The 13,275-nt window shown below is 39.2% G+C and overlaps 1 protein-coding gene across 1 annotated transcript; it reads right to left on the bottom strand.

The window, feature by feature from the left end:
- Positions 1–184: 184 nt before the first annotated feature.
- Positions 185–7,342, bottom strand: stx6 (syntaxin 6). The gene is made up of 8 exons (XM_034703903.1): positions 7,126–7,342; positions 5,387–5,556; positions 5,218–5,312; positions 4,534–4,590; positions 3,859–3,987; positions 3,517–3,623; positions 2,653–2,747; positions 185–2,229 (listed from the first exon to the last, which is right to left on the bottom strand). The coding sequence occupies exons 1-8, from the start codon at positions 7,158–7,160 to the stop codon at positions 2,153–2,155; spliced, it is 765 nt and encodes a 254-aa protein (XP_034559794.1). The 5' UTR covers positions 7,161–7,342; the 3' UTR covers positions 185–2,152.
- Positions 7,343–13,275: the final 5,933 nt, after the last annotated feature.

The raw sequence follows: 13,275 nt of genomic DNA, 5'->3' as shown, positions 1-13,275 counted from the left end.
TAAATCCATAAATATAAATAATCATTTGGCTTTCATATTTAATGGTGTTTGTATTTCTTTCACCGGCAGTATGCAGAAATTATTCCTCACAATTATATCCAAAGAAAGAAATATTTGTTTTTATGCAACAATGTACTTTTCTCATTAGCAACATCTTGATGAGAATGAAAATCGACAGAGGACATGCCTTTAGCAACAGTCAGCCTTTATTTGTTTCTGAACCCAAAACAAATTTAGATTCAGACATTCAACAGAAGAAGAAGAAAAAAGATCATAAAGACACAAACTTAACTCATTCATCGATCAATAACGTATTTTAACTTCAGTCATTAGTCTGTTCTGATGGTTTGATTCATGACAAGGCAACACATTACTGAGATGATATTCTAATTAATACCATTAACAAAATTATCATTTCAGGGGTCCATGATTGCTTTGTTATAATAATAACAAGAATTGTTAACTGTGTCATAGTTTTATTTTAAATCAACATGATCTCAGGATATGTCTCACTGTAACTAGCTAAATGCTGCAAAGTGCTCTGCTCATAGTGGATTAAGATGAGATAAGACTGAATCCCGCCTGTAAGATGGGATGGGATCTTACCCTGTCTTGATGTTAGGTCCTTGTTAATAATATTACAGAGTATGGTCTGGACCTGCTCTGTTTGTAAAGACTCTTTAGATAACATTTTTCTGTGATTTAGTGATGTATAAATAGAGATTGATTGATTGATATTTAAACATAAACCACAAACCTGCAGTCAGGAAAAGAAAAAACTCAAATTGAAGTATGGATTAAAAACAAAGATCGTCGTAAAACATTTGATGAAACAGGTTTTCAACCACTAGAGGGAGTTCAAAAACGTAGACAGGTGTGTAACAAGTGTGTTTTTAACCTTCTGTATTATACGATTTCCGTGCTAATCAGGGCTCTGAACTCTGGGACTTAATTTTTCAGTCAAAAACAGGAAATCATTTATTCATCATTTCATTACTAGCGGACGTACCACAGATGGTGGGATGACGTGATTGGCGGCTTTGTCCCCAGCTCATCTGCCACCTGATTTCCTGCTGGAGCATCACAATAAGAGCCTCCATGGAGTTTAGTGAAGAAAGGCTTTTACTGTGAAGCAGCAAGAGGAAGTCTGAGGTTTCAATAGTTAACAGTAGGAAATCCAAGGATCAATAAACGAACCGTTAGAGGACACAACATAAAAAATAAAACATTAAAGAATTCAGTCACTTAAATAAAACTGTAAACAGGAAGTCTTAGTGTTTTTTCAAATAGTGTTTTAGATTATTCTTAGCACAAACTCCAACATCACACTAAACAACCAGAGTGGATTAGATCTAAAGTTAACTGAGGATGCACACACATTAGATATACATTAACCAGTTTAGCTGGTTTAACTGGTTACAATAATTGAACTTGTTAAAGTGGTTAAACTGATTGGAGTCACTGAACTGGTTAAAAAGGTGATCCTAGTTAAGGATGGGAATAAACTAGTTCAACAGGTCAAAGTAATGTCTTAGTGAAGTTAAGCTGGAATTTATCTGGAGTTAGTAGTTACCTTACAGTGAAGAGATAAAAACTAAAAAGTCTAACAATTTAAAATCAGTCACACAATAATTAGACTGTTATTAGGTTGGAGGTAACGGCGTTAAAGTGGCGTTTAACTACAGTTTAGTTGTAATTAAATCTGAGTTAAATTTGAATTTAGTTAGAGTTAGGTTTGCATTTAATACAGTTAAACTGCTGATTCATGGGAGTTTAGTTGTATTTTAACTGGACTCAAACTGGAGTGTAATAGGTTACTTTCAGCCCTTGAAATTAAAAATCTACACAAACACAAACATTATTTTCAAACAATAAAACACATCAAATTTTATCCACTTGGTTTGACCTTTGAGCTCTGCCATGATTTAACAAACACTCAAAATAAACAAAAGTGCCTTTTCAGTCTGACAGTACTGCAGAGCCCTGGACACAGAAAAGTCCGTCAGTGAGTCCACTTAAGTATGGTAAAGTCCATTTAAGACTAGCAGAGTCCAGTGTAGTCTGGTAGAGTTTAGTAGAGTCTAGTAAAGTTCAGTAAATCCAGTAGACACAGCAATACTATGAGATGTGTGCTGATTGGGGAAGTCATCAATCAGAGGATGAAGAAGAGGAGAAGGACCACAAAGAGGATGGCGAGCAACACGCCGATAGCACACCATTGCCGACGGTCTGTAAAAATACAAAAATTAGAAGCTGACCGCTAACTAACTGTAAATATCTACAATTCACTATAACTGTGACAAATTATTACTTTTTTTTTAGTTATTGACTATGATTTCAACGTCTACTGATCACAAGTTCAAATACAGGGTTGTCTGCACTGTCACAAAACTGGTTTTAACTGTTGACTGAACACTGACACATTCCAGTCCATTACTGATTGAGGTAACTTGTTTAAATAAAGGTTAAAGTTCTTGTTTCCCATTACTGATAGATACTTATCACCTTTAAGAACTTTAAACTGGTCTTACAGAAACATTAAATTAGTTCAGGGCTGACACATCAGAGGTAACAATGTAAGTGTTTGCTTATCACACATTTATGTATTTAATCGTAATTGTGGTTATTTCCACTAAGGACTGCGTATATTACCACTGGTCATGTGAGACACTTTTGCAAGTTTCTTCATGACATTGTCCAGTCTGGTCTGAGAGTTGTCCACCTCGTGAGTGAAGTCATCCAACATCCTGCAAATAAACCACAAATCAACTTCACAGGTCAGACTAGGAAACTACAGATGGGCATATTACAACTTATTCACAGCAGGGGGTTATCCTGTTCATAATCCCAACTTTTTTAAATCCCCAAAATATCCGGTTCACTCTTCAAAAATATCCTGTTCACACATCCCAAAATTATCCTGTTCACATCTCAAAAATATCCTATTCACACCCCAAAAATACTCTATTCACAATCAAAAAATACCTGGTTCACACCCCAAAAGTACCCTGTTCACACCCCAAAAATATTGCATTCACAGTCCAAAAACCTTGTTCACATCCCAGAAATATCCTGATCACACTTCAATAATTTCCTGTTCACACCTCAAAAATATCTTGTTCAAACCTAAAAAGTATCCTGTTCACATCCCAAAAATATTCTGCTCACACTCCAAAAATATCTGTCTCACACTTTAAATAAAATGTTCCTAATCCAAACATTTTTAAATCCCAAAAATATCCCCAAAATATCCTGTTCTCACAATAAACACACTTTTAATGCCCAAATTTGTTGACACCTTGCACCTTTCATGTTCACAGCCCTCAGATATTCTGTTGACACCTCAAACACATTTTAGTCTTTTTTACTTGAGGTCAAGTACTCTAAAGAAGCTTTGTCTTGACTGATGCAAAATTAATTTATAGTAAACTTTAAAGATTGGAGCAACCCTCTCAGTGATGATATATAGGCTACTAATAAAAAACAGAAACAATGTATCAAAGTTGTTGATCTTACACAGATTGTTCATCTAACTCCATGCCGATCCTCTCTGACATGTTCTTTAGGACTCCGATTGTTCCTGACACAAGCTCCAGGTGTTCATCCTGCTGCTCTGCAATAAGCTAAATCAAAACACACATTACATATTAAATTTCATCAACATTTATGACCCCCATTCCCATTAAAATTTTGATTAAAAAAAGAGTCTCATGGTTCGTAAAATCAATTAAAGTAAAAAAAAAAATCAAATGGTGAAACTGAAAAATATGTTTTTTTTTATGCTGAACAAGTTTTAAAATTATTATGAAAAGCTCTAAACACCGTGGTTTGCTTCATTATGTTGAAGAGTGTCTGTACCTGCTGCTGCCCCTGCTGCTCGTCTATAAACTGGGAGTTAGCGGTTTGCAGTTGCCGGTCCAGTCGGCTGAATTTATCAGGCCCAGGCTGCCAGATTGGACCCTGAGCACCACGTTCACCGAGCAGAACCTGAATGTCACACGCATCAACCGTCAGACATTTCTCTTCTGCAACAATGAGTCCATTCAAGGACCTTCCAGGCCGACTTGAGCATTACCAAAACCTCCCAAACCCCTGCTGCTATTTACCCAACCTGGAAGGGACCCTCAAGGACTTTACTTTCATCTCAAGAATACTTCAAGGACATAATATGAACTTCCGGGACCTGTGTTGTTTCATGAGTCCATCAGAGGTCTTTGATGGGTCCATGAAAGTCTGTAGAACTTTTTGGCTCCTTGAGGAGGTTCTAAATTTAAGGGTTTATGCCAGGAAGAATTTCTAGGTCTTCCAGGAGGTTTTTGGTAGTTATTGATTGAGTTGTACTTTAAGTCAGATCGGATCCAATGACCCAATGTTATAACTGTGCTTGTGTACATCAAGAGTTTGTGTCCATCAAGAGTGTGCGTGTACTTCAGGAGTGTGTGTCCATCAGGAGTTTGTGTCCATCAAGAGTGTGTGTGTACTTTATGTGTGTGTGTACTTTATGAGTGTGTGTACTGTATGAGTGTGTGTTACCTGTTTGTTCTTCCTGTCTGAGGCAGCAGTGGGACTTGACATTTGTTCCTTCATTTCCTGAAACAGACAGACAGATCTGTATCTACAGTTCGATGGGAGCAGTGTGAAGAATAAGTAGAGGGGGTGTCAGGGTCGAGAGTTATGGTGCATGCACTGCATATGATGCCTCTGTTGTTATCAGACAGGTTGGATGTGGGGAAGCGGATGACTTTGGTGGCACTGTTTTTGATGTGTGTGAGGTTGTTTATATTCGGGATAGTTAGCATGTTGTAGTAACAGGGGGAACAGTACAGAAGAATGGGCTGCATAATGCTTTTGTAAAGTAACAGCAGAAGATGGGGGCAACAGAAAGGGCTCTCAGTTTATGGATGGCAGTATTTGTTGGCTTTAGTACAGGCAGTATTTGTTGGCTTTAGTACAGGCAGTATTTGTTGGCAGCATTTGTGTGTCCAATATATCTGAAGCACTCCACTATCTCGACAATTTCACTGTTGATGTGGACGGCCAATCAAAGGGATTTGTCAGATTAACCTCCAATGAACATGCTTTAAATCAAATTGGCCAATCCAAGTCCTGTGATGCTATTGATCACTGAAACACAAAATTTCATGTAACCCCCCCCCCAATAGCCTTCAGGAGAAGATGTCTTTGACAGGTGAGTTCTACACAAAGTTATGACTCTACCTTGACGGTCTGTCTGGTACTGCTGATGAAGGCTTTCCTCTTCATCAGCTCTGCAGTGTCCAGGTTAAACTTCTTTGGGTTGGACTCTACGATGCGTTCACAAACAGTTAAGAAAAACATTCATTTAAAAAAGTTCAGACTTAGGCACAATCGATTGTTCAAAGGATATTGATTGTCTCGTCCAGGTCCTCCAGGTCCCACTCGATGGAGCGAAGACTATTTCTCAGCTCATTGGTTGTCCAGTCCATTTCCTCCTTGGAGGCTCCGCCCCCCTCTTGCAGCAGTTCCCTCCATCTATGATGGAGGCTCTGTGCTGCATTCACTGCCTTGAGAACTTCCCTGTCCACAGAAAAATAAATACATAAAAAAATGTATATATATATACACACACACACACACACACACACACACACACACACACACACACACACACATCTATCTATCTAACAGAAAATCCAAAAGTTGAAATGAAATATCTAATTTTTAAAATACATATTTCCGTTTTTTCCGTTTTTTTCAATGGTACCTGTTTGTAATGCAGTACCCCACTAGGTACATATAACGTATAGTGTATTCTATCATACACCAGACATTTCTAAAAGAAAAAAGTTTTTTTCTGAAAAGTAAAATAAGAAAAAATCTTTAAATTTATAATTGTTCTCATTTCCCTTTCAAGCTGTCAGAGTCCCCCACACCAACATCAACAGATGTTTATATCTGGGTGTGAGTACATACAGCCTTCATTTGTCAACAAGCAATCACAGAATGGTGGGACAAACTTAAACACAGACTTCCAGTGACACAGTACAGAAAATCAGTGATATGAGATGTGCTCTGTCACTTGATAGGATGGTTGCCTTGGATATGAGGAGAGGGGGCCAGGTGGGACACATGAGTATACACACACCCAGACCACCTCCATATGTGGACTGAGTGATGGGATCTTTGAGTGTGTCTACACCTGTAGGTAAGGCTGTTCACCTATGATTACATCATGTAACCGCATGTTGACACAAGGTGTGAACGGGGTCTTAGACTAAGCTTACATAGACAGGTCACTGTCATCACTGTCTAAATGGTGTAAGTAATATTATTGCTCCTCTCCTGTAAGTTAAGGAAGTAGAAAAAATATCAGATAACCTTTCAAAACAATGCTCTCCAAAACAGCATCCCAACCGCAATCTTTACTCTAACTATAACCGTAACGATTACTATATAGATAACCTTAAACCCAACCATAACTATAACTACAATCATGAGCATAACCCTTACTAAAACTATAACCCTGACTATGATCATAATCCTAGCCTCAACAATAACTATAGCATCACTTAACCCTTACCCTTCATATAACAATAACCCTAACTATAAACATAATCATTACTATAAAGATAACACTAAACCCAACCATAACTATAACTACAACCATGAGCATAACCCTTACTAAAACTATAACCCTGACTATGACTATAACTAGCTTAGGAACCTGTTGATTATTACGAGGGACAGCCTCTTTCAAAGCCATCATAAGCTCCTGTTAGCTTCATGTTGATTTTTGTAAGGGACAGCTTCTCTCAAAACTAATATAAGAACCTGTTTAACATTATTATTATTTTGTTGATTATCGTAATAAGCAGTCTCCCTCAAAGTTAGCATTAGCTGCTGTTTCCATCGTGTTGATTGTTATTATAAAAAGCCTCTCTCAAAGCTAGCATTAATTCTTAACAGCAGTATGCTGATTAATGTTATAATCAGTTCCCCTAAAGGCTAACATTATTTGTTAGCAGATTGTTTATTATTGTTATAAACAGCTCCCTTAAAAGGCTAACATCATTTGTTGATTGCCGTTATAAACAGTCTCCCTCTAAGCTAGCATTAGCTTGTTAGCTCCGTATGAACGGTTCTGACCCTTTAACGACGAAGAACGGGTCTTCCATGGACATCTTTCCGGTTTAGTTGGGGCGCAGCTCCATCACACGTGGTCTTAAATCCGGATCCGTTGGGACTAGCCGAACCGTGATCGGTTTTTATCCCTGGTAAAACTTTATTTCGGGCCAGACTCGTTTATTTTGACCCATCGGTGCGGCGGCTTCTCACCCCGCTTTGTTTACATGCAGCACCGGAAGTGACGTAATGACGTAACAAAGGGCTGTGTCTGGACCATAGACTGTATAAAATGACCTGGACAACTCAGCAGCACTTTTGCAAAAACGATACAGAAACTATTCCCTATTACTATTTTATACAGTCTATGACTATTCCTCGCCTTTTTTAAAAAAAAAGTGAACTATCCAGGGGCTGAGCTGGACTCTCAGCGCAAAGGGAGCAGAGCATCCTCAAGGGGCCCTTCTGATAGTCAAATTCACAACTCTAAAACAGCAGGTATATTGTCTCCCCTACTTATAAATAAAAAACACAAATTCTCACTTATTGATCCAACACAGCCCATAAAAGGCAACAGGTTGCGTGTATATATATATAGTTCCCAACCAGTGTCACTGATGCTGCCTGAAAACTACAGTTTCCTCAGGAGAAGTCAAAGGAAGCTTCAAAGTGTTCCTATTCAGGTTTTTTCATGAAGTGAAGTATTCAAGTGCTTCTATGTGTGCACCTCTTTTCTACATACTCATTTTCATCCTCCGTTATAAACTCTCCTCTCTCTCAGGAGTTTAAACCCAAAGTCGAGAAACTTTTCCTATACATTCTTCAAGAACCAAACTGGCCTCCTCTAATCCCAGAGACAGTGACGGGTTTATCTCAGAGGGTCTCTACTGTTCATAGATTTAGTTTGAGAAAATAGACGTTTTTTTATGCGAAATCTGACATTTCTCCCAACTTTCCACCTAGTGAAATATTCTCAGTTGGGTCTTTAATATGCAGAAAATGAAAACTGGTGAAGATGAAAAAAGATGCAGACTTTTTCAGAATGTGAATATCTTCTATGCATCATATTCATGCTATGCACCAGTCTGATTTTGCCTCTCCTGGTTAAAAATTTAACTCAGCTCAGCTTTGCTCGATGGCTTGTCAGCTGATCAACAGTGCATGTACTGAAATTAAGCAGACACTGAAATGTGGAATTCCTTGCATGTAGAGACGCTGCTTTAAGACAAATTAGGAGGTTGCTGGCTAGGCTGATTTTACGATACTCTAGAAAATCTCTCTATTTTTCACAGGTACGCTTATCAGTCTTTCTTCAGGAGTTAAATTTGTGAATATTTGTGCAAACCTCTTAAAAAAGAAACACCAAAAAATGTATCGTTGAACAGACGTGTGCTCTCTTCAGCAAAGCATAATGGGAAACCTGAGCTGAATATTAAACATATTTCACATTCACCTCTTTAACTTGCAGATGACGTCACTAGTGGTTCACAGGGGGAATAATGCAAAAAACGACGGAAACATTGGATCGCGAACCTGCGTTTGCGGTCCGGAGGAGCGGAGTCAGATAATGCCCGTGTGCATAGTGACCACTTTGTCCAAGGTAAGTTAAAGTACTATATATATATGCTGTATATATGTCAATGTTTAAGTAGCTAACTTCTTCCATATTTTGTAATGTAACGTTTTTCCCATCTTTCATCTGCTGGAGTTTTTAGGGTTAGGGTTAACCCAACATGGCTCATAAGCATCATGGGAAATATTAGGTTATGGTGTTCGTGCGACTAATTTCTTGTTACTTTTTCATTTAAAAAATGGACTTCCCTGCTGCTGGTGAACTATGCAACATGAAATGTCAATAAACATTGTGAATGTATGTTTCAAATGTATGTTTTGTCTTTCTTTCAGTAGCTGTTGATATTTTGCTGTGTGGGAGGCATGAGTGGAAAACAAATAAAATGGACTTCTCCTTTCAAACCTCTGGTACTCAGTTTAGAATTTATTTCAACATATCGGTAACAAGAGGAAATTTAAGCATCAAACACTTGATTTCCTGCATTATATATATATATAGAGTATTTATGTGACCATTTGTGTTGGAGATATAATCATTTAAAAGGAAAACACATAATTATTGATACACAACAAACACAAAAATGAACTCCCATGATGCTCAAATTCTAGATTTAATCTTAATTTCATGAGTTTATTTGGGGGTAGGCTTTACCCTTTCAACCTTAAAAATGAAAATAAAGACAGTGTGATACCTGTGCAACATAAATACTACAAAAAAGGAAAAATGATGGACCAGAAAGGCAAAGTTAAAGCCTACCCATCGCAGTGGATTCATCTATGCTGCAGCCGCACCCATAAATGAATGATACCCACAATCCCGAAATCGTTATTTAAGAATTTGTGGTACAGTTTAGAAAATTACGATGCAAATGCTCTGCGCTGTGGTCTTAATTAGGCAAGTAAATTAAGATGGCAGATTAAGGCTTTCATTTGTAGGGTTAGGGTTACGGTTACGGTTATGGTTAGGATTAGGGTTATGGTTAGGGTTAGGGTTAGGGCTATGATTAAGGTTAGGGTTAGGATTAGGGTTATGGTTAAGGTTAGGGTTAGGACTAGGGTTAGGGTTAGGGTTAGGGTTAAGATTAGGGTTAGGGTTTAGGGTTAGGGTAAGGATTAGGGTTAGGGTTAGGATTAGGGTTATGGTTAAGGTAAGGGTTAGGACTAGGGTTAGGGTTAGGGTTAGGATTAGGATTAGGGTTAGGGTTAGGGTCAGAGTTAGTGTTAGGATTGGGGTTAGGTTTAGGATTAGAGTTAGGGTTAGGATAACTTTAGGGTTAGGGTTAGGGTTAGGGTTAGGATTAGGGTTAGGGTTAGGGTTAGGATTAGGGTTAGGGTTAGGGTTAGGGTAAGGCTTAGGGTTAGGGTTAGGGTTAGGATAAGGGTTAGGGTTAGGGTTAGGGTTAGGGCTAGGATTAGGGTTAGGGTTAGGATTAGGGTTAGGAGTTGGGGTTTGGGTTAGGATAAGGGTTAGGGTTAGGGTTACGATTAAGGTTAGGGTTAGGATTAGGGTTAGGGTTAGGGTTAGGGTTAGGATTAGGGTTAGGATTAGGATTAGGATTAGGGTTAGGGTCAGAGTTAGTGTTAGGATTGGGGTTAGGTTTAGGATTAGAGTTAGGGTTAGGATAACTTTAGGGTTAGGGTTAGGGTTAGGGTTAGGGTTAGGATTAGGGTTAGGGTTAGGATTAGGGTTAGGGCTAGGATTAGGGTTAGGGTTAGGATTAGGGTTAGGAGTTGGGGTTTGGGTTAGGATTAGGGTTAGGGTTAGGGTTAGGATTAGGGTTAGGGTTAGGATTAGGGTTAGGGTTAGGGTTAGGATAAGGGTTAGGGTTAGGGTTAGGGTTAGGATTAGGGTTAGGAGTTGGGGTTAGGATTAGGGTTAGGGTTAGGGTTAGGATTAGGGTTAGGGTTTGGCTTAGCGTTAGGGTTAGGATTAGGGTTTGGCTTAGCGTTAGGGTTAGGATTAGGGTTAGGAGTTTGGGTTAGGGCAGCATGGCTGCCATGCTGACCAATCAAGAAAAAGTTCTGCTGTGAGCAGAGCTGGGGCTGAGCACTGTGAGAGCTAAGCAGCGAAAGGAAAAAACTGGGAGCCGGCCCTCTCTCGATGCGAGCCGGCTCTTCTGATTCGCTATAAAGCATCAGCTCTCAGAGCCGCAGCTTTTGATCATGAGGTCTTTTTCCTTCTCTATATGATTCCCGGCCCTGAGATGCATATACAGCGCAGAATTAAATGCTGCCTTGGTCAGGAATCGAGCCGCACACTCCATCTCCCCTGCATGTATTCCACTGACCACAGGACCAACCTTTAAAAGGAAAGTGGAGGTTCGGCCGGCTCTTCAACCCGGGCCTTACTCCCTAACCCTAAACCTAGACCTAATCATAACCCTAACCCTAATCATAACCCTAACCCAATGGCGGAGCTGGACTCACAGCGCAAAGGGGGCGGAGTATCCTCAAGGGGCCCTTCTGATAGTCAAATTCACAACTTTAAAACAGCTGATATATTCTTCTCCTTAATATTGATTTGTTTGTAAATGTTTGAATTATTTAGCAGTGTACCTTTACGTGGGCATACGTTGAACATGGTTGTGATTTGCACACCTCAGCTTAAAGCATTTCATGGGCCCATCTTTAAACATAAGATAAATAATCTTGAATGGTCATGCCATGTGCGTTTTCAGGTGTGTTAGTGTGTATATGGATTTCTGGGGATTATTAACCGAACGACAACAGGAGGTTGCTTTAAATTGAAAATAGATGTGTGTTTGAGAATGTTTATTAATTACAATACCGACTGTGGACAGAGACAGACATCGGCTGTTCTGGTCCTGTCAAAAAAGTTGCTCAGTAGGTGGCCCCTGCTGGCCGTGGTCCCTGGGGCAGCCGCACCCTCTACCCACGTGGTTGCTCCACTTATGGAACTATCCAAAAGATTCTGGAAAGACATAGAATCTCATTTTTTCTCTGCTGCTTATAATGTATATTCTCTGAAACTCAAAGATGTTGTTTGTTACTATGATAACAAGGAAAATATTGCTCTTGAACATGGCATAAACTTCATTATACTAAATGCCAAGTTTTTCATTCACAAACAGAAATTCTCAAAGTCACTTCCAAAAGTTTTTAATTTTCCTTCTAGAATTCAAGTCCCTTATTAAATAATTTATTTTAGTCAATGACAAAAAATGCATCAAATTAATCTTGAATAATTAACTTTAAAAAAAAGTACACCTCAGCAGGATTGAGTGGGTATATGAATATTTATTGTATTAATCAAACAGAAAACAGCCCACTGTGAATCAACATTTCAAAGAGAATTACTCCAAAGTAACTCAGTAATATGTTGATTGACAGTGCTGGTTACTACTGGGTCAATAATTTAAGATTTTGAATCAGGTATTATTTGTTTGTATCATTCTCTGCATGCTGTAAGCTGATCTTCATTAGTAAAGCTCATTGCTGCAGTCCTGCGGTGTTGAGGATAGGCCTGCTACCTTTCAATCTGACGGTTCTGGGTTCAAATCCCACTATGGGCTTCCAATGTGAGATGGAAATGAAACAGTTTCCTCACAATATGGTGAAGATATGATTTTAAACTACTACAAAAAAATGGGGAAATAAAAATGCTTAAAGACACAAGCATGGGCAAGCAGCTCTATGGTGTGGTGTTCAGGGCTGCTGCCTTTCAATGCAAGGGTATTGGGTTTGTATCCTGGTGCGGACTGTCCTTGGGACCTGTGCAGTTATTGACCTAACTTTTGTTTTTACACCACTACTCTCTGGCCTTTTAATTGCCCCACAGGGATAAATAAAGTATTTAAAATTGAATTGAATTGAATGAACATTCGGTTGATATACCACAGCTGTTTGCAGCTCCTATCTATAGACACAAAAAGACCAGTAGAATATAACAGTATAGAATAGAACAGAATAGAATAGAATAGAATAGAATAGAATAGAATGTACTTTATTGATCCCCCAAGGGGGGAATTCAGGTGTTGGGCAGATACAATTATAGAAATCCCATAAAACAAGTAATTCAGGTGTCTGTCGGATCATCTTCAGCTTTATATTTTTTTGCACTGTCTACTTTGCTACTGTGACACTTGAATTTCCCCGTTGTGGGACGAGTAAAGGACTATCTTATCTTATCTCATCTCCCATTGGCTAGAGAGCTATGAAGCCCCATGGCTGCAGGGATGAATGATTTTCTGTATCTCTCAGTCCTGCAGCGCAGAGAGAAGAGACGTCCACTGCTGCTGTTTCTCTGGTCCACGAAGAAGTTGTGAAGTGGATGATCTGGGTAATTTAGAATCGCCTTTGCTTCTTCTGTGTGCATCTCTCTACCACAGCCCCCAGTGAGTCCAACCTGGTTCCAATCACAGTGCCAGCTTTTTTCACTAGTTTGTCCAGTCGCCTCGCATCCTTGTGTTTTATACTGCTTCCCCAGCAGACTGCAGCATAGAATAACCCACTTGCCACCACAGACTGATAAAACATCTGCAGCATCTTTCTTCAGATTTCTAAGGATCTGAGCCTCCTTAAGAAAAAGAGGCGGCTCTGCCCCTTCCTGTAGAGTGCATCTGTGTTAAGGGACCAGTCCAA

This window comes from Notolabrus celidotus, chromosome 2 (assembly GCF_009762535.1).
Source record: "Notolabrus celidotus isolate fNotCel1 chromosome 2, fNotCel1.pri, whole genome shotgun sequence".
NCBI classification, from domain to species: Eukaryota; Metazoa; Chordata; class Actinopteri; order Labriformes; family Labridae; genus Notolabrus; species Notolabrus celidotus.
Note: the sequence above shows the minus strand (reverse complement) of the source record. Positions and strands in the feature narration are given on the sequence as shown.

What these genes read in the sequence shown, in the direction of transcription:
- stx6 (XM_034703903.1), bottom strand. Translation starts at nt 7,160, where the DNA reads ATGTCCATGGAAGACCCGTTCTTCGTCGTTAAAGG. An exon ending in GGACCTGGACGAGACAATCA is followed by an intron (nt 5,313 to 5,386) that starts ATATCCTTTGAA and finishes CTGTTTGTGAAC; the next exon opens with GCATCGTAGAGTCCAACCCA. An exon ending in CAGACAGGAAGAACAAACAG is followed by an intron (nt 3,988 to 4,533) that starts GTAACACACACT and finishes TGTGACATTCAG; the next exon opens with GTTCTGCTCGGTGAACGTGG.